The following is a 23,407-nucleotide window of genomic DNA, read 5'->3' as shown; positions in this document are numbered from 1 at the left end:
GAAGACACAGCCGCTCCGGTCACCTCCACACAGCAAATGAGGTGAGTAGCGCGATCAGCTGCTGTCAGTCAGGTAACTCGCGGCCACCGCTGGATCCAGAGGTGGCCGCGGGTAACCTCAGTGACAGCAGCTGATCGCGCTACTCACCTCATTTGCTGTGTGGAGGTGACCGGAGCGGCTGTGTCTTCTGCTGCTCCTGTCACCTCCATGCAGCAGAGCTGGATGCGACGCTGGAGGTCCGTGGAGTACGCCGGACATGGAGGGTTTGTCGGAGTTAATAAATTGGTAATGAGGGAATTTGTGTGTGTTTTTTATTTCTAATAAAGGATTTTTTCGGGTGTGTGTGTTTTTTTACTGTAACTTACAGATTAATCATGGAGGGTGTCTCATAGATGCCTGACATGATTAATCTAGGACTTATTGGCAGCTATGGGCTGCCAATAACTCCTTATTACCCCGATTTGCCAACGGCACCAGGGTAAATCGGGAAGAGCCGGGTACAGCCCCAGAACTGTCGCATATAATGTATGCGGCAATTCTGGGCGGCTGCTGACTGATATTGTTAGGCTGGGGGGCTCCCCATAACGTGGAGCTCCCCATCCTGAGAATACCAGCCTTCAGCCGTATGGCTTTATCTGGCTGGCTTTTAAATTGGGGGGAACCGCACGCCGTTTTTTTTTAATTATTTATTTATTTATTTTACTGCACAGTATAGACACGCCCACCGGCTGCTGTGATTGGGTGCAGTGTGACACCTGTCACTCAGCGTGGGGGCGTGTCTCACTGTAACCAATCATAGGCGCCGGTGGGCGGGGAAAGCAGGGAATACGAGATTGTTTAATGGGCGGCCGGCTTTTTCAAAATAGTAAAAGCCGCCGCAGCAGTGTGAATGCCGTGCAGCGCTGCGCCGGAGATCGGGGAACGGTAAGTATGAGAGAGGGGGGGAAACTGACCGACAGACTGTGAGAGAGGGACAGACAGACAGAGAGACCGACAGAGAGACTGAGAGACCGACCGACGGACTCAGGGAGATTGACCGACATACACAGAAATAGAAAGAATAGCCGACATCACTAGAAATAAAAACACCAAACGGACACGGACTATAGGTATATGCATACGTGTTTACTAACGTGTGTGCACATACCCATAGACTTTCATTGTGTCCACGTGTGCGTGCTCCGTGCAGATAACGGACATGCATCCGTGCCAAACGCAAACACATACGGATCACGGACACGCACACACGGACATAATGAAATAACGGACGTGTGACCACAATCATAGATTAACATTGGTGCACGTTTGGCCGTGTCTCCGGTATATACGGAAACGGACCAAACACGCACGTGTATCACGGACGTGTGAAGGGGGCCTAAAGTGTAGTACCCTCAATGTACTCTCACACATGCACAGCCCGGAGCTGGTATAGGAACGCACACTAGATGGCGCCAGCGGTCATGACTGTTGTTACTAAAACTACACTTCCCATCAGGCATTGCAGGACTTGTACCTCGTGATCACGCGTGAGTCTTTAAACCAACCAATGACAGGTGGCTATTATTCGTCACGTGGGTTCTTCCAAGGCCAGAGGGAAGTTTGAATAGTGCAGCCGTTTGTGTTGTCCGGGGCTCATCCTCTCGCTGTCTGTCTGGCCGGCCCTCCATGCTGCGGGTGAGCGCTCCGGTTATCAGGTGCGGTGTTCTATAGTGCCGGTCCCCTCCATGCCGTGTCTCCGCCCTGTACGCCGGGGCTGTATGTGTACCGGTGTAGGGTGCCTGACATGGCTGCCTGATGTATCCGAGTGTCATTACCCAGCCGCTGGCATTCTTGTCTTGTGTCTGCACCTAGCAGCCTCCATAGACGGCCATACAGACTGCCGCAGCGTCCTGCACCCATGTGCCAGCATAACCCAAGGCCTGTACACATGGATCCCATTACAGTTCCTCTATATGCCTGTGCAGCGCAAGGTGTGCTGGTGCCAGCAGTGACTACAGATCCCGACGACTCCTCACATTTGTCTAGTTTTGACTTGTGGATTACAGCACCACTCCGGTGTCCCCCCCCCCCGAACTGGTGCTTTAAATACAAGTCCCCTGCGCCCTGCCTTTACTCACCTGCTACCGTCTTCATCTACTTTTTTTTTTTTTTCTTCAGTGTTTCTCTGGCCGATCTCCTGTGACTTGCTGGCAGCTCCAGTGTTTCATGGAGTGTGCTGGAGGGGATAACTCAATGTAAGTCTATGGGAGCCTTGTTCTGGCTCTCATAGTTACATTGGGAGCTTATGTTGTAACTTCTGGAGTGGTCTAATGTATGCACAATATGCACTAGGTCAGTGTTGTGTGTGAGCCTTTACCCATGAGCCTTATATTCAAGGATGTGACATTAGTAGGGCAACATGAGCATTAGGCTAAGTTCACATTTCCGCTAAAATGTATCAGTCACAATCCGCTGCTCTTGTAAACAACGGAATCCGTTTAGCGGATTCCGTTGCTCCCATAGACTTCTATGAGCAGCGGATTGTGACTGATGATGCTGCGTTGTACCCTCCGCCCGACTGATCAGTCATGGAACGACTGACCGCCGGGTGGGAGGAACGCAGCATGTAACGTTTTTTGAGCAGTGAGATCCGGCGGATTTCGCTGCGCATGCTCTCTGGCTCCCTGCACACGTCACCAGCTTTGGTTGGTTACCCGATATTTACCCTGGTTACGGTGCAAGGAGCCAGCGCTAAGCGTGTAGGCCCGTAACCAAGGTAAATATCAGGTAACCAAGGTAAATATCGGGTGCTTTGCTACCCGATATTTAGTCTGGTTACGTGTGCAGGGAGGCCGACACTTCCCAGCTCAGCCCCGCACTCCGCACATGTATGTACACACACACACACCTGTCCCCAGCCATGCAGACCGCAGCACTGCCACTGACATCCTCAGCGCCTGGCCCCGCCCCCCCGCTCTCTCCCACATTCAGCATGTGTACACACACACACACACACACACACACACACACACACACACACACACACACACACACACACACACACACACACACACACACACCTACCTGTCCTGCAGTCCCTGCGGCACTGACGTCCTCAGTGCCACGGCCCCGCTCGGCTCCCAACCCCCCGCCTCCCCCGCACACAACAGAATTCTGTTCTTTGCCATCCGTTGAACAGCGCATCAGTCACATGCGTCAAGCGACGCACGTGACTGATACAAAACAACAGAAATGTAAACTTAGCCTTACATAGGAAGTTGCTGGCGGTAGGCAGGCTCTCGCCCCAGCGAGGTATGTGACAGTGTGCCTGCACCATAGTGGTGTGGACACTCGTGGACTCGCCATGACCTGTGCATTTGGCTTTTGCAGATGAGTAGGCGGTTTACTTTCTAAACAATGGATCTGAGCATTCCTCTAAACTGCGTTTCGGGGGGCTTCCCAGCACTATGCACACTATACACCAGCCCATTATGGTGGGTGTGCAGGAAGACCCTGTGCTGAATGCCCCAGCGTGTGGTGATGCTTAACACCTCCTTGATCACCTGATGGGCGGCTGTCTTCCTCTTCTTGGTTTGCACTGCCCCATACAGCATAGCTGATGGTATTTGCCACAGTGGATTTTGCTTTGGCATTTCCAATGCCTGAGATCCCCTAGTGGAAATGTCCCATTGGATGGTATCCTTAGTTGGTGCTGTGGTGGCATAAGTGGTAATACCACGCACAGGTGCCACTAAAAGTACAGAGAGGTCTGGTAAACAGTATATTCCACTGCCCCTCCAAATAGCTCATTATGGGGGAGCCAATTCCCCCCTCCCCAATAATCTATTAGTAGCTTATCCTAGGTCTTAGCTGTCAGTTCTATAAGTCCCTGTAGGCATTGCTGGCACATTACACTGCTAGATTACACCTTCTCTGTGAGGTTCTTGTCCAGTTCACAAGGTCCACACAACTAGTGGCCTGGAGAACCTGACAAAGCATGGTGGATGTCATCGCCCTACATTCCCCGAGGCGTCTGCCAGTTCTCATCTACCCGCCGACACCAGGAGAAATGGCCGTCTGGCAATGACTGCTTTTTCCTGCTGGGGCAGCTGGCTCGGCCCATTATACCATAACGTATTACTTTCTGGGGAGAATGTGCCTTCTATATCTAAGCTGAAGATGACCAAGGTGATTTGGGGACTGCCATTTCTCAGATGACTGTTAGTAGCACTGCCGGTACTTGGGTGAATCCGCCCTGCTGACGTGTATTACTTCCATGCTAATGATATGCTATTTCTATAGGTGGTATAAATCAAGACGTTTTCCATAATGGCTGCAACAGGAGGTAAGAAAACCCATCTAATTTTTATATTGTGTAATATTGCTAAATAATTTAATGTTTTCCATCAGGGCATGGGCCAGGTAAGCTCTTGAGACATCTCTTCAGAGCCTACGTCCACTTCAGGACCACCTCTGCTATTTCACTTCGCAGCCCCACTTGCAACAAACAGTGGACATTGTCCTCCTGCAGCAGGATTCCGGCATTGTCCGATACTCATGATGGGTCATTGTTGTGTCATGGGTTTGCTGCAGCCAATCAGCATTTCATCACAGCGGGTATCTGCCCTGATGAGATGGTAAAGGATACAGCCACAAAAAACGTCGTGTTACCCACGGGAATATCAGACCTTGTTGGAACAGTGCCGCTGTGAAGATTCTCAGACACCTGCTGCGAGACCGGGCGGTCATGTGACTAAGTATGTGATTTGCATATTTCGACTACATTCCGACAAGACGTGCACCTCACTGATTTCACTTAAATTAAGCAAGGATGTGGACATCTAGTTGGAATGTGGTTGAGAGTAGGCATATCGCATACCTGAAGTCGCATGACCCCCCCCCCCCCCCTTGTCTCGCAGTCGTCACTGGAGAATCCAGATAGCGCCACAGTAAAGATTGCCTGCAGCCATAGGGACTATGGACTTTCATTCCAATTCTGGGCAAACTATAAGCTGGCCCCCGGGCATGAGATTGCTGCTGGCTAAATGTCCATCTGACACTCTCTCTCCTGATTTACATACAAAATCTCACATTAAGTGAGTATGTGCCGCCCCCGTGCTAGAAGCTGGCGCTGCTCTGATCCGGACCCGCTCGAGGGCTCCTCTGGACCCGGGGGTCACGCGGACATACTGAATGAAAAGGGGGGGACGTACTTGTACGGCCTTGACCGTATTGGTTTGTGACGCCACCCACGGTGTGTGGTGAAGTGGGATACCCGGGGGAGATGTAATGGCAGCCGGATGTTAATCCCTCCGTGGGTAGGGATGGTTGTCCCGGGGTCCAGTGTCTCTGTGTAGGGTATGGCGATGGCAGGGGCCTGCGCACCCGGACGTACCAGGGGATGTTTGGTTACTCACAAGTAAATGAATCACACGAGTCTCTTGGTAAACCAAGGTGCTGGTGGCCGGCCGCCGCGGCCGGTTGTACTCTGGTCCCCCACCTGGGCTTATGGTCGCCGTCTCTTCCTCTGCACTGGTTGTAGTTGTGTGTTTGCACTTCCTGGTGTGGAACACGGGAGTCCGCTCCCGGCCTGCTTTGTGCCTGAGGAGCCGTGCCCACTGACGCTGACCCGTGGGATCTATGCGCCCTGGCGGTTACCCTATCCCTATCTGTGGGTGGTTGTCTGCTTTTGGGACTTTGGTTGGGACAGGACCTGTAATCCTGCCCTCAATCGGTTGATTAGCTAGGCCGTTGATTCCGGTCCTGGCTTCAGGGTCCGAGTATCCCCTCTGTGCATGGTTTCCGGTCGGGTCTCCAGTGTTGGTACCGGCGGGCTCCAACCCTTCTCCGGTCCTCCTCCGGATCTGCCGAGCGTCTACCTGTCTCCTGCTGACGGAGACCACCGTCTGCCACCTAGCCAAGGTACCAGGGCTCCTACCCTGGCACCGTTCAACTTGAACTTCTCCTCTGCTGGAGCTACACCTAGCTTCAGCCCACACTCCTCTCAACTTGAACTACTGTTTACTGCTGGTTTTCCCGCCCAGGGCTGTCTAGACCCCTAGGTGGGTGTTCCCTAACCGCCTGGACCCACCCACTGGTGTGCCTGTCTTGCCCTGAGGGGAGGGTGACTAGGGTTTCAAGTCGGCTGTATGTGACCTTGGTGAGGGAAGGTGTTATGCGGGGGCCTATTGTGTGACTACCTGGTTTTGCCAGGGCGTCACAAGTACACCCCTTATATTTTGTAAATATTTTATCTTTTTATGGGACACTTTGATACAATATAAAGTAGTCAGTGTTCAGCTTGTATAAGGGCGCTTTTCCATCTGCGACTTCCTGGTGTGAGTGCGATCTGATAAAAAATCGGATTGCACTTGCGCCAGTGTTAATCAATGAGACGGTTTTGCACAGAGTCTCGGCTCACGTGTGTGGAAAATCGCACTGCACTCGCATGTTATGTGACTAAAGTGCGGAGCACACAGAGACAGACAGCGGAGGAGATGGGAGAAAGTGTTCCCTCCACCTTCTCCGTTCCTGTGATAAGATCGCTCACTGTTGCATGACTCTCGGCTGACACCACAGCATCGGAAGCAGTACGCAAGTTGAAATGAGCTCTAACAGTGTAAATTCGGTGTGCCCTAAATAACTCCACACAGTGATTATTATCTAAACCTCTAGCAAGATAAGTGAGTACACTCCTAAGTGAAAATGGCCAAAATGTCTCCCCAATTCTACATTTTGTTTTCATTCAGTATAGAAAACGGGTTTTTTTTTTTTTTTGTTTGTTTTGTTTTTTTTAATGCTTTCTGATCTTTTTGGTTTTTTAGATTTTACCTTTTTGGCTGATGAAAAGTTTGATTTTGATATATCACTGTCTCCTACAAGGTAATGTCACCTTCATTGATTTTATTCTAAGATTCTGGTTATGTACTACATTTTTAACTGTATGTTTTTGTTTGTTATAATAGCTCTAAAGAAGACGATGATGAAGTGTTTGTTGGGCCAATCGGGCATAAAGAGAAATGTGTTAGTGCTGTATTACAGGGTCACTCGTCCGAGGAGAGCGTCTTGCCTCTGAACACTGAGTCGGTGGTATGGAGTCCCCTAAGTGGCGATAAGTTTGTTGAGATTTTTAAAGAAGCCCACTTACTAGCCCTGCAGCTGGAATCTTTTGTTAGCGATGACCAAAAGAGAGAGGACACTCCACAGACCTTGCCAAACCCAACCATAGAGAAATTTGTTCAGGAGTCTAAGTCAAAGCTGAAGCTTTTTGATGACTTTAATGAGGTCCCGAAAACTCCAGTGGACATTAAAAGAGAGACTTATTGTATAGATGAAACTCCATTCCACCAGCTTCCTCCCGCAGTTCAGCAAAGACTTACAGGATCTAACAAAAAGGCTGAAACCTCATGTAGTGCAGAGTCTCAGAATCTCAGTAGTCCCCTGAAGGTGCCAAAACTGGTGAAGACTCACTCATCATCCCCACTTCCACTGAAAACTAATGCTTCTCAAATAAAAAGTGGTGGTCCATCAGCAAATGGTAAAACTGTCAGCAAACCTCAACCGATGAAGGCACCTGCTGTACACATGAAAAACAACCGCCTAGCTGTTGAGAAGGTAATTCCGCCAATAACTGTTCTCTGCAGGTGTCAGGTGTATGTGGGTCATAGCTCTGCTTTATCATAAGAAACGTAGAAGTTCCCACAAGTCCACCTCAGATCTTCATAAACCTGTAGAAGCCTACATAAGACTGATGCTGTTGGGAATCTGAAGAATGTCTGTGGTTTGTCTCCCAAGTTTTTGCTGCTCCATTACAGTTCCCCTGCAAGGCCTTGTTGGCACAGAATAGGGCTGTGTGGCTTTTATTTTATTCTTTAACCCCTTCAGCCCCGGGGCACTTTCAGTTTTTGTTTTTTGCTCCCCCTTCTTCCAAGAGCCGTAACATATATATTTTTTTATTTTTTTTTTTATTTTTGTCAATCTTGCCATATGAGGGCTTGTTTTTTGCGGGACAAGTTGTACTTTTAAATGAAACCATAAGTTTACCATATGGTGTACTGGAAAACAGCAAAAAAATTCCAAGTGTGGAAAAACTGCAAAAAAAGTGTGATGGCACAATAGTTTTTGGGATGTTTTATTCACGGTGTTCACTATATGGTAAAACTGATGTGTGGGTGTGATGCCTGAGGTCGGTGCGAGTTTGTAGACACCAAACATGTATAGGTTTACTTGTATCTAAGGGGTTAAAAAAATTCACAAGCTTGTCCAATAAAAGTGGCGCACGTTTTGCGCCATTTTCCGAAAACTGTAGAGTTCTCATTTTTTGGGATCTATGGCTCAGTGACGGCTTATTTTTTGCGGCTCGAGCTGACGTTTCTAATGGTACCATTTTTGCGCAGATGCTACGTTGTGATCGCCTGTTATTGCATTTTGCATAAAACTTGTGGCGACCAGAAAACGTAATTTTGGCGTTTGGAATTTTTTTTGCCACTACACCGTTTACCAATCAGATTAACTGATTTTATATCTTGATCGGGCATTTCTGAACGCAGTGATACCAAATGTGTATATTTATTTTTTAACCCTTTAATTTCTTTGTCGCTCCATTGGGAGACCCAGACAATTGGGTGTATAGGCTATGCCTCCGGAGGCCGCACAAAGTATTACACTAAAAGTGTAAAGCCCCTCCCCTTCTGCCTATACACCCCCCGTGCTCCCACGGGCTCCTCAGTTTTTTGCTTTGTGCGAAGGAGGCAGACATGCACGCACAGCTCCACAGTTTGGTCAGCAGCAGCTGCTGACTATATCGGATGGAAGAAAAGTGGGCCCATATAGGGCCCCCAGCATGCTCCCTTCTCACCCCACTCTTGTCGGCGGTGTGGTTAAGGTTGAGGTATCCATTGCGGGTACGGAGGCTGGAGCCCACATGCTGTTTTCCTTCCCCATCCCCCTTAGGGCTCTGGGTGAAGTGGGATCCTATCGGTCTCCAGGCACTGAGACCGTGCTTCATCCACAACTCCTGTGGAGCCTGCTGGATAGGAGCCGGGTATCGTTCAGGGACATGGCCCTGCTACTTGGAGGTACTCTGTATCCCTGTGGGGACAGCGCACAGCAACACTCCAGCTTTGCTGGGTGTGCTAGTGCACCGGGGACCGCGGCGCTGACCGGGTTAATATGTGCCATTACACACTCAGCGTTGCTGAGTGTGTTTATGTATAGGGACTGCCGCACTGACCGCCGCTGCCATGGAAACACCGCGGCGCGACTGGGACTTGTAGTGCGCCGGGGACTTCCACGCCGGCCGCGCTTTTACGGCGGCCGCGTTTATTACTAGAGTCCCCGGCTTTTTGCGGCCTAGTTTCTTTTCTTCCCACCCCCAGCCCTGACAGGCAGGGGAAGGGCGGTACGCTGCACAGAACGAGCAGCACTGAGGGCTGGAGCATGCTTTGCATACTCCACCCCCCTCACTGTGCACAGTGCGGGCACCAGTTCCCGCACTTTCTGGGTCACGCCCACGGCTCCCTCCTCTCCTCAGGACGCCGGCAGCCATTCCTGTCAGCTCCTCGGACGCTGCAGAGGGGGACAAAGTCTGGGAGACCCAGGCAGGGACTCTGGTGGCCTCACAACCGCTTTAAGCGGGTGGTAAGCAGCACCTGTGGTGCTAGCCCCATTGTGCAGTAGTGTAACATTATATGTTTATGGTATATATATTTTACACTGTATGGTGCACAGTTGATTTCTGGCTATATACCCTATTGTGTTGCTCAGGGAAGATAATAGCATGGCGCCCACGAAAGGCAGGGGTGCCAAAACACAGGCTTTTTATGCTGCCTGCGCCGCATATACGACCCCGCTACCGGCAGGTTCCACTGACCCTCATTGTGTGCACTGTTCGGCCCCTGTGGCACTTACTCAGCCAGAGCCTCTGCTAAGAGAGGCCCAGGGGGAGCCACCTGCTGACACTGTCCAGGGGACGGAGTTTGCAAAACTCTCTGAGACTATGGCTAAGATACTAGAAGCCTTGCAGTCCAGGCCGGTATCTCAGCACAGGGACTCTGTTGAATCTTTGTTCCCTGGCCCACCTCAGTTGGACCAACAATGTCCTCCCGGGGTATCTCATGGGTCCCAGGCTGAGGGTTCTGACACAGACCCCAGCCCCAGACCGACTAAGCGAGCTCGCTTAGAATTTCCCTCGACATCATCATATTGTGCAGGGTCTCAGAGGGGGGAATCTCTGGTTGATGAAGCGGAGACAGTTGATCAGGATTCCGATCCTGAGGCCGCTCTCAATCTTGATACTCCTGACGGGGACGCCATAGTGAACGATCTTATTGCGTCCATCAATCTAATGCTGGATATTTCTCCCTCAGCTCCTCCGGCGGAGGAGTCGGCTTCTCAGCAGGAGAAATTCCGTTTCAGGTTTCCCAAGCGTACACAGAGTATGTTTCTGGACCACTCTGATTTCAGAGAGGCAGTCCAGAATCACCATGCTTGTCCAGATAAGCGTTTTTCTAAGCGCCTTAAGGATACACGTTATCCCTTTCCCCCTGACGTGGTCAAAAGTTGGGCTCAGTGTCCCAAAGTGGATCCTCCAATCTCCAGACTGGCAGCTAGATCCATACTTGCAGTGGAAGATGGGGCTTCACTCAAAGATGCCACTGACAGGCAGATGGAGCTCTGGTTGAAATCCATCTATGAAGCTATCGGCGCTTCTTTTGCCCCAGCATTCGCAGCCGTATGGGCGCTACAAGCTATCTCAGCAGGTCAAGCGCAAATTGACGCAGCCACACGCACGTCCGCGCCACAGGTGGCGGCCATAACCACTCAGACGTCGGCATTTGCGTCTTACGCTATTAATGCTGTCCTGGACTCTGCGAGCCGTACGGCGGTTGCAGCCGCCAATTCGGTGGTACTACGCAGGGCCTTGTGGCTACGGGAATGGAAGGCAGATTCTGCTTCCAAAAAGCGCTTAACCAGTTTGCCAATTTCTGGCGACCGATTGTTTGGCGAGCGTTTGGATGAAATCATCAAACAATCCAAGGGAAAGGATACATCCTTACCCCAGCCCAAACCGAACATACCCCAACAGAGGAGGGGGCAGTCGAGGTTTCGGTCCTTTCGGGGCGCGGGCAGGTCCCAATTCTCCTCGTCCAAAAGGCCTCAGAAAGATCAAAGGAACTGTGATGCATGGCGGTCTAAGTCACGTCCTAAAAAGACCACCGGAGGTGCCGCTACCAAAGCGGCTTCCTCATGACTTTCGGCCTCCTCACTCCGCATGCTCGGTCGGTGGCAGGCTCTCCCGCTTTTGCGACACCTGGCTGCCACGGGTAAAAGACCGTTGGGTGAGAGACATTCGGTCTCACGGTTACAAGATAGAGTTCACCTCTCGTCCCCCGACTCGATTCTTCAGGTCATCCCTGCCTCCCGAGCGAGCCGAGGCTCTTCTGCAGGCGCTGGGCACTCTGAAGGCGGAAGGAGTGGTGGTCCCTGTTCCTCTTCAGCAACAGGGCCACGGTTTTTACTCCAACTTGTTTGTGGTCCCAAAGAAGGACGGGTCTTTCCGTCCTGTCCTGGACCTGAAACTTCTCAACAAACACGTAAAGACCAGGCGGTTCCGGATGGAATCCCTCCGCTCCGTCATCGCCTCAATGTCCCAAGGAGATTTCCTTGCATCGATCGATATCAAAGATGCTTTTCTTCAGCGCTCTATTGGGAGACCCAGACGATTGGGGTATAGCTACTGCCCTCTGGAGGCCACACAAAGCACTACATTAAAAGTGCAAGGCCCCTCCCCCTCTGGCTATACCCCCCCCGTGGTATCACGGGTTCTCCAGTTTTAGCTTTGTGTGCGAAGGAGGTCAGACATTCCATGCATAGCTCCACAGATTTTAGTCAGCAGTAGCTGCTGACTATTTCGGATGGAAGAAAAGAGGACACATATAGTGTCCCCAGCATGCTCCCTTCTCACCCCTGGATGGTGTTGTAAGGTTGAGGTACCTATTGCTGGTACAGGGCTGGAGCCTGACATGCTGTTTTCCTTCCACATCCCCTGGTAGGGCTCTGTGGAAGTGGGATCCTGCCGGCCTCTCAGCTCTGACGCCGGGCTCCATCCACAGACCCATTAGAACCTGATGGATTCGGAGCAGGAGTACGATCAGGGACAGGCCCTGCATCATACAGGTACTCTGTGTCCCCGGCAGGCACAGACACACTCCGGGCTGGCTGGGTGTTGTAGTGCGCCGGGGACCGCAACGTTGGAGTTAGTGTCCCTACAGATTACTGGGGGATTTTTTGTGTATGGGAACGCAGCGCCGACCCCCTCTGGACCGGGCGGCGCTGCTGTGACTTGTGGTGCGCCGGGGATCCGCCGTCCGCGCTTTTACGGCGGCGGCGGTTATAAATTGAGTCCCCGGCTTTTTGGGCCTAGGACGCCGGCAGCTCCGATTCGTTCCCGCCCCCACCCTGTCATTCAGGGTAGGGGAGAGACGCTGTTCGCTAGCAGCGACGAGGGCTGGAGCCTGATTTACATGCTCCAGCCCTCACACTAGGCACAGAGGGAAGCAGGCTTCCCGCTCTTAGCCAGGAACGCCCAGGGCCCGCCCCCCTTCTCTCTCAGGACGCCGGCAGCCATTACATGCAGTCTGGCTGGAGGAAGGACGCAAGGCTCTGGGAGACCTGGACTAGGGGCTATCTGGCGACCACACACCCGCTTTTTAAGCGGGCGGTAAGCGATTTTTCTGTGCTGGTCCCTCTAGTACCTCACGGTGTATCGGTGTACTGTGTAGGATATAGAGATATTGTATTTCTTGCACTGTGAGGTCGTTTCTGGCTGCATCTCCCAGATCCCTCTGTGGAAGCAACAACATGCCATCCTCAAAACGCAAGGCTGCCAAGGCTAGGGCTGTGTATACTGCGTGTGCTGCATGTCGGGCTAATCTACCAGCAGGCTCCGATGACCCCCATTGTGTGCAATGCTCCGACCCGGTGCTGCTTCGCCAGCCGGAGTCAGGAGGGAGAGTGACCCAGGCTGAGACGCCTGTAAGTCCTGCCCCGGTGACAGGGACAGACTTTGCAGTTTTTGCTGATAATATGTCTGTCTCTATGGCAAAAATCCTTGAAACCTTGCAATCTATGCATGGGGCTCAGTCTTTGGGCACGGCGAGGCCTCTGTCCTCAGGTCCCCCTCACTTGGAATTAATCCAGCCCACAGGGGGGTCCCCGGCTTCACAGGCCGAGGATTATGACTCAGATGATAGCCCCAGCCACCCTAAGCGAGCTCGCTGGGAAAGACCCTCGACGTCATCACACTGCTCAGGGTCTCAGCGCAATCAGTCTCCCTGTGATGTGTCTGATGAGAGTGATCAGGAATCCATTCCTGGAACCCCTCTCAACCTGGATACCCCTGATGGGGATGCCATGGTAAACGACCTTATCTCAGCCATCAATAGGCTGTTGGATATTTCTCCCCCAGCCCCTTCAGCAGAAGAGGCGGCTGCGGAGCAGGAGAAGTTTCGTTTCCTTTTATCCCAAGCGTAAATTGAGTGCTTTGTTGGATCACGCTGACTTCAGAGAATCAATCCAGAAGCACGACGCTCACCCAGAAAGGCGTTTCTCTAAACGATCTAAAGATACGCGTTTCCCTTTCCCCCCTGAGGTGGTCAAGCGCTGGACACAGTGTCCAAAGGTAGACCCCCCGATTTCCAAACTCGCAGCTAGGTCCATAGTTGCAGTGGAGGATGGCGCTTCACTTAAAGATGCCAATGACAGACAGATGGACCTTTGGTTAAAATCTGTCTATGAAGCTATCGGCGCGTCGTTTGCTCCGGCATTCGCAGCCGTATGGGCACTCCAGGCTATTTCAGCTGGCTTAGCAAAAGTGGATGCTATCATACATCCAGCAGTGCCGCAAGTGGCGCACCTTACCACGCAGATGTCGGCGTTTGCGTCTTACGCTATCAATGCGGTCCTAGAATCTACCAGTCGCACCTCAATGGCGTCCGCCAATTCGGTAGTTTTGCGCAGAGCCTTGTGGTTAAAGGACTGGAAAGCAGATGCTGGTTCCAAAAAATGTTTAACCAGTTTGCCTTTATCTAGAGAGAGACTGTTTGGCGAGCCATTGGCTGATATCATTAAGCAGTCTAAGGGTAAAGACTCCTCTTTACCACAACCCAGAACAACCAAACCTCAGCAGAAAAAGTGGCAGCAGAGGTTTCAGTCCTTTCGAGGTTCGGGCAAGACACCATTTACCTCGTCCAAAGGGACTCAGAGGACGCAAAGAAACTCAGATTCGTGGCGGGCTCACACGCGCCCCAAGCAAGCAAATGGAGGTACCGCTTCCAAAGCGGCTACCTCATGACTTCCAGCCCCCTCCCTCCGCATCGCCGGTCGGGGGCAGGCTCTCCCGCTTTTCCGGCATTTGGATGTCACAGGTCAAAGACCGGTGGGTGACGGACATTTTGTCTCGCGGGTACAGAATCGAGTTCAATTCTCGTCCTCCAGCTCGGTTCTTCAGAACCTCCCCACATCCAGACCGAGCAGATGCTCTGCTGCAGGCGGTGGGCTCCCTAAGAGCGGAAGGAGTGGTGATCCCAGTCCCTCCTCAGGAACAAGGGCAAGGGTTTTACTCCAATCTCTTTGTGGTTCCAAAAATGGACGGCTCGTTCCGTCCTGTTCTGGACCTAAAACGGCTCAACAAACATGTGCACGCCAGGAAGTTCCGGATGGAAACCCTGTGTTCTGTCATTGCCTCAATGTCCAGAGGAGACTTCCTTGCCTCAATAGACATCAAAGATGCTTATCTCCACGTGCCAATTGCTACAGAACATCAACGTTTTCTACGTTTTGTGATAGGAGACGACCTTTTTCAGTTCGTAGCTCTGCCATTTGGTCTGGCAACAGCCCCACGGGTCTTCACCAAGGTCATGGCGGCGGTGGTAGCAGTCTTGCACTCTCAGGGACACTCGGTGATCCCTTACCTAGACGATTTATTGGTCAAAGCTCCCTCTCAAGAGGCATGTCAGCACAGCCTGAATGCTACGCTGGAGACCCTACAGTCTTTCGGATGGATCATCAACTTTCCAAAGTCGATCCTATCACCGACTCAATCACTAACGTATCTTGGCATGGAGTTTCATACTCTAGCAGCGATAGTGAAGCTTCCGCTGAACAAGCAGCGGTCACTACAGACAGGGGTGCAATCTCTTCTGCAGGGCCAGTGGCACCCCTTGCGGCGCCTCATGCATTTCCTAGGGAAGATGGTGGCAGCCATGGAAGCAGTTCCCTTTGCGCAGTTTCATCTGCGCCCACTTCAATGGGACATTCTCCGCCAATGGTACGGGAAGTCAACGTCCCTGGACAGGAAAGTCTCGCTTTCCCAGACGGCCAAGGACTCCCTACAATGGTGGCTCCTTCCCACCTCATTGTCTCAGGGAAGATCCTTCCTGCCCCCATCCTGGGCAGTAGTCACGACAGATGCGAGTCTGTCAGGGTGGGGAGCAGTATTTCTCCACCACAGGGCTCAGGGGACGTGGACTCCGCAGGAGTCCACCCTTCAGATCAATGTTCTGGAGATCAGAGCAGTGTATCTTGCTCTACTGGCCTTCCAACAGTGGCTGGAAGGAAAGCAGATCCGAATCCAATCGGACAACTCCACAGCGGTGGCATACATCAACCACCAAGGAGGGACGCGCAGTCGGCAAGCCTTCCAAGAAGTCCGGCGCATTCTAATGTGGGTGGAGGACAGAGCATCCACCATATCCGCGGTTCACATCCCAGGCGTAGAAAACTGGGAAGCAGACTTCCTCAGTCGCCAGGGCATGGACGCAGGGGAATGGTCCCTTCACCCGGACGTGTTTCAGGAAATCTGTCGCCGCTGGGGAGTGCCGGACGTCGACCTAATGGCATCCCGGCACAACAACAAGGTCCCGGCATTCATGGCGAGGTCGCGCGATCAAAGAGCTCTGGCGGCAGACGCCTTGGTTCAAGATTGGTCGCAGTTTCAGCTCCCTTACGTGTTTCCGCCTCTGGCGCTCTTGCCCAGAGTGCTACGCAAGATCAGATCCGAGTGCAGCCGCATCATACTCGTCGCTCCAGACTGGCCGAGGAGGTCGTGGTATCCGGATCTGTGGCATCTCACGATCGGTCGACCGTGGTCACTGCCAGACCGACCAGACTTACTGTCCCAAGGGCCGTTTTTCCATCAGAATTCTGCGGCCCTGAACCTGACTGTGTGGCCATTGAGTCCTGGATCCTAGCATCTGCAGGATTATCTCAGGGAGTCGTTGCCACAATGAGACAAGCTAGAAAGTCGAATTCGGCTAAGATCTACCACAGAACGTGGAAGATTTTCTTATCCTGGTGCTCTGCTCAGGGAGTGTCTCCCTGGCCATTTGCATTGCCCAAGTTTCTTTCCTTCCTGCAATCGGGGTTAGAAAAGGGCTTGTCGCTCAGCTCCCTTAAAGGGCAAGTTTCGGCACTATCCGTGTTTTTTCAGAAGCGTCTAGCACGTCTTTCTAAGGTGCGCACGTTCCTGCAGGGGGTCTGTCATATTGTGCCCCCGTACAAGCGGCCGTTAGATCCATGGGATCTGAACAGGGTACTAGTTGCTCTCCAGAAGCCGCCCTTCGAGCCTCTGAAGGAAGTTTCCTTTTCTCGGCTGTCACAGAAAGTGGCGTTTCTTGTTGCGATCACATCGCTTCGGCGAGTGTCTGAGCTGGCAGTTCTGTCATCCAAGGCTCCCTTCCTGGTGTTCCACCAGGACAAGGTAGTGCTGCGCCCTATTCCGGAGTTTCTCCCTAAGGTCGTATCCTCTTTTCATCTTAATCAGGATATATCCTTGTCTTCTTTTTGTCCTCATCCGGTTCACCGGTATGAAAAGGACTTACGTTTGCTAGATCTGGTGAGAGCACTCAGAATCTACATTTCCCGCACGGCGCCCATGCGCCGTGCCGATGCACTTTTTGTCCTTGTCGCTGGTCCGCGCAAGGGGTTGCAGGCTTCTAAAGCCACCCTGGCTCGATGGATCAAAGAACCAATTCTAGAGGCCTACCGTTCTGCGGGGCTTCCGGTTCCTTCAGGGCTAAAAGCCCACTCAACCAGAGCCGTGGGTGCGTCCTGGGCATTACGTCACCAGGCTTCGGCTCAACAGGTGTGCCAGGCAGCTACCTGGTCCAGTCTGCACACTTTCACCAAGCATTATCAGGTGCATACCTATGCTTCGGCGGATGCCAGCTTAGGTAGAAGAGTCCTGCAGGCGGCAGTGACACCCCCGTAGGGGAGGGCTGTTTTGCAGCTCTAACATGAGGTATTTCTTTACCCACCCAGGGACAGCTTTTGGACGTCCCAATCGTCTGGGTCTCCCAATAGAGCGCTGAAGAAGAAGGGAATTTTGTTACTTACCGTAAATTCCTTTTCTTCTAGCTCTTATTGGGAGACCCAGCACCCGCCCTGTTGTCCTTCGGGATGTTTTTGTTGTTTGCGGGTACACATGTTGTTCATGTTGAACGGTTTTTCAGTTCTCCGATGTTATTCGGAGTTAATTTGTTTAAACCAGTTATTGGCTTCCTCCTTCTTGCTTTGGCACTAAAACTGGAGAACCCGTGATACCACGGGGGGGGTATAGCCAGAGGGGGAGGGGCCTTGCACTTTTAATGTAGTGCTTTGTGTGGCCTCCAGAGGGCAGTAGCTATACCCCAATCGTCTGGGTCTCCCAATAAGAGCTAGAAGAAAAGGAATTTACGGTAAGTAACAAAATTCCCTTCATCTCCACGTACCGATTGCTCCAGAGCACCAGCGCTTCCTGCGCTTCGCCATAGAAAACGAACACCTGCAGTTCGTGGCACTGCCGTTCGGCCTGGCAACAGCCCCACGGGTTTTCACCAAGGTTATGGCTACTGTAGTAGCGGTCCTCCACTCTCAGGGTCACTCGGTGATCCCGTACTTGGACGATCTGTTGATCAAGGCACCCTCTCAAGAGGCATGCCAACACAGCCTCGACGCTACCCTGGAGACTCTCCAGAGTTTCGGGTGGATCATAAATTTTCCAAAGTCAAATCTGACACCGGCCCAATCGCTGACATACCTTGGCATGGAGTTTCATACCCTCTCAGCGATAGTGAAGCTTCCGCTGATCAAGCAGCGGTCACTACAGAAAGGGGTACAATCTCTCCTTCAAGGCCAGTCACACCCCTTGAGGCGCCTCATGCACTTCCTGGGGAAGATGGTGGCAGCAATGGAGGCAGTCCCTTTCGCGCAGTTTCACCTGCGTCCTCTTCAATGGGACATCCTACGCAAATGGGACAGGAAGCCGACGTCCCTCGACAGGAACGTCTCCCTCTCTCAGGCGACCAAAGCTTCCCTTCGGTGGTGGCTTCTTCCCACTTCATTATCGAAGGGGAAATCCTTCCTACCCCCATCCTGGGAGGTGGTCACGACGGACGCGAGTCTGTCAGGGTGGGGAGCGGTTTTTCTCCACCACAGGGCTCAGGGTACGTGGACCCAGCAAGAGTCCTCGCTTCAGATCAATGTTCTGGAAATACGGGCAGTGTATCTTGCCCTGAAAGCGTTCCAGCAGTGGCTGGAAGGCAAGCAGATCCGAATTCAGTCGGACAATTCCACAGCGGTGGCATACATCAACCACCAAGGCGGCACACACAGTCGGCAAGCCTTCCAGGAAGTCCGGCGGATTTTGATGTGGGTGGAAGCCACGGCCTCCACCATCTCTGCAGTTCACATCCCAGGCGTGGAAAACTGGGAAGCAGATTATCTCAGTCGCCAGGGCATGGACGCAGGGGAATGGTCCCTTCACCCGGACGTGTTTCAGGAGATCTGTTGCCGCTGGGGGGTGCCGGACGTCGACCTCATGGCGTCCCGGCACAACAACAAGGTACCGACGTTCATGGCACGGTCTCAAGATCCCAGAGCTCTGGCGGCAGACGCCTTAGTTCAGGATTGGTCGCAGTTTCAGCTCCCTTATGTGTTTCCTCCGTTGGCACTGTTGCCCAGAGTGTTACGCAAGATCAGGGCCGACTGCCGCCGCGTCATCCTCGTCGCTCCAGACTGGCCGAGGCGGTCGTGGTACCCGGATCTGTGGCATCTCACGGTCGGCCAACCGTGGGCACTACCAGACCGACCAGACTTGCTATCTCAAGGGCCGTTTTTCCATCTGAATTCTGCGGCCCTCAACCTGACTGTGTGGCCATTGAGTCCTGGATCCTAGCGTCTTCAGGGTTATCTCAAGACGTCATTGCCACTATGAGACAGGCTAGGAAACCAACGTCCGCCAAGATCTACCACAGGACGTGGAAAATTTTCCTGTCGTGGTGCTCTGCTCAGGGTTTTTCTCCCTGGCCTTTTGCATTACCTACTTTTCTGTCCTTCCTTCAATCTGGACTGGAAAAGGGTTTGTCGCTCGGCTCCCTTAAGGGACAAGTCTCAGCGCTCTGTGTTTTTCCAGAAGCGCCTAGCCAGACTTCCACAGGTACGCACGTTCCTGCAGGGGGTTTGTCACATCGTTCCTCCTTACAAGCGGCCGTTAGAACCCTGGGATCTGAACAGGGTGCTGATGGTTCTTCAGAAACCACCATTCGAGCCAATGAGAGATATTTCTCTCTCACGCCTTTCGCAGAAAGTGGTCTTTCTAGTAGCAGTCACTTCACTTCGGAGAGTGTCTGAGCTAGCAGCGCTGTCATGCAAAGCCCCTTTCCTGGTGTTTCACCAGGACAAGGTGGTTCTGCGTCCGGTTCCGGAATTTCTCCCTAAAGTGGTATCCCCCTTTCATCTCAATCAGGATATCTCCTTACCTTCTTTTTGTCCTCATCCGGTTCACCAATGTGAAAAGGATTTGCACTTGTTAGATCTGGTGAGAGCACTCAGGCTCTACATTTCTCGGACGGCGCCCCTGCGCCGCTCGGATGCACTCTTTGTCCTTGTCGCTGGCCAGCGTAAAGGGTCACAGGCTTCCACCTGTAGGAAGGGGCCGTTTTACGGCTCTATCACGAGGTATTATTTTACCCACCCATGGACTGCTTTTGGACGTCCCAATTGTCTGGGTCTCCCAATGGAGCGACAAAGAAGAAGGGAATTTTGTTTACTTACCGTAAATTCCTTTTCTTCTAGCTCCAATTGGGAGACCCAGCACCCGCCCCTGTTTTTTTGTGTGTACACATGTTGTTCATGTTGAATGGTTTCAGTTCTCCGATATTCCTTTGGATTGAATTTACTTTAAACCAGTTTATAATTCTTTTCCTCCTTCTTGCTTTTGCACCAAAACTGAGGAGCCCGTGGGAGCACGGGGGGTGTATAGGCAGAAGGGGAGGGGCTTTACACTTTTAGTGTAATACTTTGTGCGGCCTCCGGAGGCATAGCCTATACACCCAATTGTCTGGGTCTCCCAATTGGAGCTAGAAGAAAAGGAATTTACGGTAAGTAAACAAAATTCCCTTCTTTCAATGGGGGGAAAGGGGTGTGACTTGAACTTTTAGGTGTTTTTTTTTTTTTTTTTTTTTTTTTAATTTTATTTTACTAGTCCCCCTAGTGGGCTATGGCGATCTGCAATCCGATCGCTCTTATCTATCTGCTGATCACAGCTATACAGCTGTAAACAGCAGATTCAGTCACTTCCTGTTTCTCTCTGCTTCCGGCCGAGGGAAAACAAAAGTGAAACGTCATAGCTGCAGGCGTCATCACATGACCCTATGCTACGATGGCAACCACCGAAACTCACGTGATCACGCACGTGACTTCCGGTGGGGGCGGCGGTAAGTAAAAATCATGGCTGCGCACATATAGATCTCGCTGCCAGACTTTGGCAGTGAGATTTAAGGGGTTAAATGTTGCGAGTGGAAGAGAGTCCACTCGCAACATGCAGGCACACATGTCAGCTGTTGAAAACAGCTGATATGTGTGCCGACCGCCGCCTGCCCGCGGCAGGGGGCGGGGCTTAACTGGACACGCTCCATGACGGCTATATCCATCCATGGTCGTGAAGGGGTTAAAATGCAAACACAAAGCTCAGTTCTGGCTTCTTTTAAACTCTGTATGATGGCCAGCCTGCTAGGAATGATGCTATAGTATTTTTCACAATGAAGTCCATTTTGTCCTTATGTAATATTTGTTCCCCGTTTTTGTTTTTGTCTTTTACAGCCAAAAGATATTAAGAAAACGAGCCCATCTAGAAGGAAAAATCTGGGCAGTCTTGGTTCTACTGAGGACTTGCTTTCTGATGTCAGTGATTCTTCCTTCAATACCAGCATTGTAGGCCCAAGCAAAAGGACCTTACTTGTACCAAACAAGGTAACCGCCTGGGCATGGACGGGAGGTGGTGTACATTTAGACTACAGTCACTCACCATGAACCGCTATGATAAATGTAGTACTTTAAATTCCCAGCATAATGATCAGGTACACTGTAGAGGAGTGGGCCGGTTACCTGTACTAGTCCTGCCTATGTTTGACATACGACTTATTTTTCCGTTTTCCCATCTGCATGATCCTTTAGCACCACTCCTTGCAGCTCAAGTGCTGTGCTAGCTTAGCTGTCTAGCATGATCTCCAATGCATGGCTGGAAATTTGCACTGCTGGTCTTGATATATGGGGTAAGCTAGCTGCCAATTACAGAGAAGGTCCTGCAGCTCTTGACTATCTGCAGAGCACATGCTTGTTAATTACACGCCACCACCCCGTACTGCATCTCTAATTACAGGCAGATCCGGCTTAACAGGCAGCAGGTTGTAAGAAAGAGCTACCTGGTAGCCATAAAATTAGAGCAATATCTCACTGAAGAAACAGAATATTAGTTACAGAAAGTATATTGCACTGGTCATAGTGTCTACATTGACAACCTACTAAACCTGTCTCTTGAAACATCCAAAAACCATTTAAAAGGAATGGTTTTCTTTCAATTAAAATTTTCCCCTGGAAATCTTTGGCTGCAGATTGCTATTAAAGGGAATCTGTCACCAGGTTTTTGCTCCTCCCCCTCCCCCAACTGACAGCAGCAGAAGACCATGATTCCAGTGATGTCACTTACTGAGCTGTTTGCTGTCATTTTGATAAAAAAAGCTTTCTCTGCTGCAGATCTAGCAGTTATATAGAGCTCATGAATATGCTGGACTACCTGGCAGCATATCAAGTAGTCCTCTAATGCTAATCTACTGCTGATTATACAGTGATATCAAAACTACACAAAGCATCCAAATAGGTGACACATCGCTGGAATCTGGGTCTCTGCTCCTATGTTGTGTAGCTCTCAGATTTGGTGTCAAAAACCTAGTGACATTCCCTTTTTAAGGAGGGGGGGAGCACTGTACTTTTTATTTCTTAGGTCAATCAGTGACTCTTGCCACTGCACCCGGTGTCTGGCTTTGGCACTGACATGTCAACATATTGCAAACAATTGGTGGGTTCAGCAGCTGTGAACATAGCATTTAATCTACACAGGGAACACCCCGCCGGAGCCATTCAGCTCACTGATTTGGCATGATGCAGTCAATACCAGACACTGGCCGCAAAGGACACTTGCTGGAGCCAGGGGAGATTTAACTGCAATAGAACAACCCTTTTAAAGACTGTTTAAAAGTTACTCTTCTGTGGCTCCAAATGGTGTGATGGCACCATGTCCCCTTGTAGGATAGTGACCTGTGCACTTTGATTACCATGACTTGGCTCTTTCTATAGATTCTGTATGATCGTTTTTTTGGGGTTTTTTTTTTTTTTCTCCCTTCAGGTTGGGTTAAACAAGGTACAATTCAAGACCCCCTCAGCTACAGCAGGTTCTAGAAGGAATACGTCCTCGTCGTCCTCCTCCCATTCCAGCATTAACGTGAGTCTGAACTCCAGTCTGTCCTTCTCTCCACCTGCAGGTAATGGTAAGCAGCCTTCACTTGATCATATTGGATGTCCTAGTCATTTGTTGCACTATATTTGGGTTCGCTGCTAATGTTCATATGACTATATGCTTTTCAGCCAAACTAAGTGCCTCGCTGAACTCTCTGAACTCCCTGAACACTTCGCTCACCAGTTCAAGGCTAAAGCCAAACACAAGCCGACTTGCACTTGTTCGCCCTCATAGTGGTGTAGGGCCTTCTATAAAAACACCTGACTTATCTAATGGTCACCTGAAGCCAGCAACTGAATCAAAGCCAGCTGGTAACAAACCTGCTTCAGTCAAAGCTTCCCACCCTCAAACTCCATCTGGCAAGATGCAGAGGCAAACATCCGCACCCAACTTACAAAGATTGCCTATTAAAACAGACAGTGCTGTCAAAGGAACCAGTGCCAAGCCCCAGGCACGGGTAATGCCTACTCCTACAAATCGGCTAAAGCTCGCACAAAAGCAGGATGGTAAGAGCTCATCTACTACATTTCATCTTTATGATTTATTATTATTTATTATTATATATTCCATTCAGTAATGCTTGGTCAATAATGTGCT

General features: G+C 51.2%; 1 protein-coding gene across 2 annotated transcripts in view; it reads left to right on the top strand.

Moving 5' to 3' along the window:
* The first annotated feature begins 1,590 nt into the window (after positions 1 to 1,590).
* The window catches only part of GTSE1 (G2 and S-phase expressed 1), a 36,375-nt gene continuing 14,558 nt past the window's right edge, over positions 1,591 to 23,407 (top strand). The window contains exons 1-7 of one of the 2 annotated variants that reach the window (XM_075342557.1): positions 1,591 to 1,674; positions 4,282 to 4,324; positions 6,804 to 6,861; positions 6,945 to 7,593; positions 21,118 to 21,267; positions 22,700 to 22,841; positions 22,939 to 23,316. In XM_075342557.1, coding sequence (XP_075198672.1) covers positions 4,309 to 4,324; positions 6,804 to 6,861; positions 6,945 to 7,593; positions 21,118 to 21,267; positions 22,700 to 22,841; positions 22,939 to 23,316 — 1,393 coding nt within the window. In that variant the 5' untranslated portion in view covers positions 1,591 to 1,674; positions 4,282 to 4,308. Of the gene's footprint in view, positions 1,695 to 4,281; positions 4,325 to 6,803; positions 6,862 to 6,944; positions 7,594 to 21,117; positions 21,268 to 22,699; positions 22,842 to 22,938; positions 23,317 to 23,407 lie in introns of both variants that reach the window. The other variant, XM_075342556.1, reaches the window with a different exon arrangement.

This window comes from Anomaloglossus baeobatrachus, chromosome 4 (genome assembly GCF_048569485.1).
Source record: "Anomaloglossus baeobatrachus isolate aAnoBae1 chromosome 4, aAnoBae1.hap1, whole genome shotgun sequence".
Taxonomy (NCBI): domain Eukaryota; kingdom Metazoa; phylum Chordata; class Amphibia; order Anura; family Aromobatidae; genus Anomaloglossus; species Anomaloglossus baeobatrachus.
Note: the sequence above shows the minus strand (reverse complement) of the source record. Positions and strands in the feature narration are given on the sequence as shown.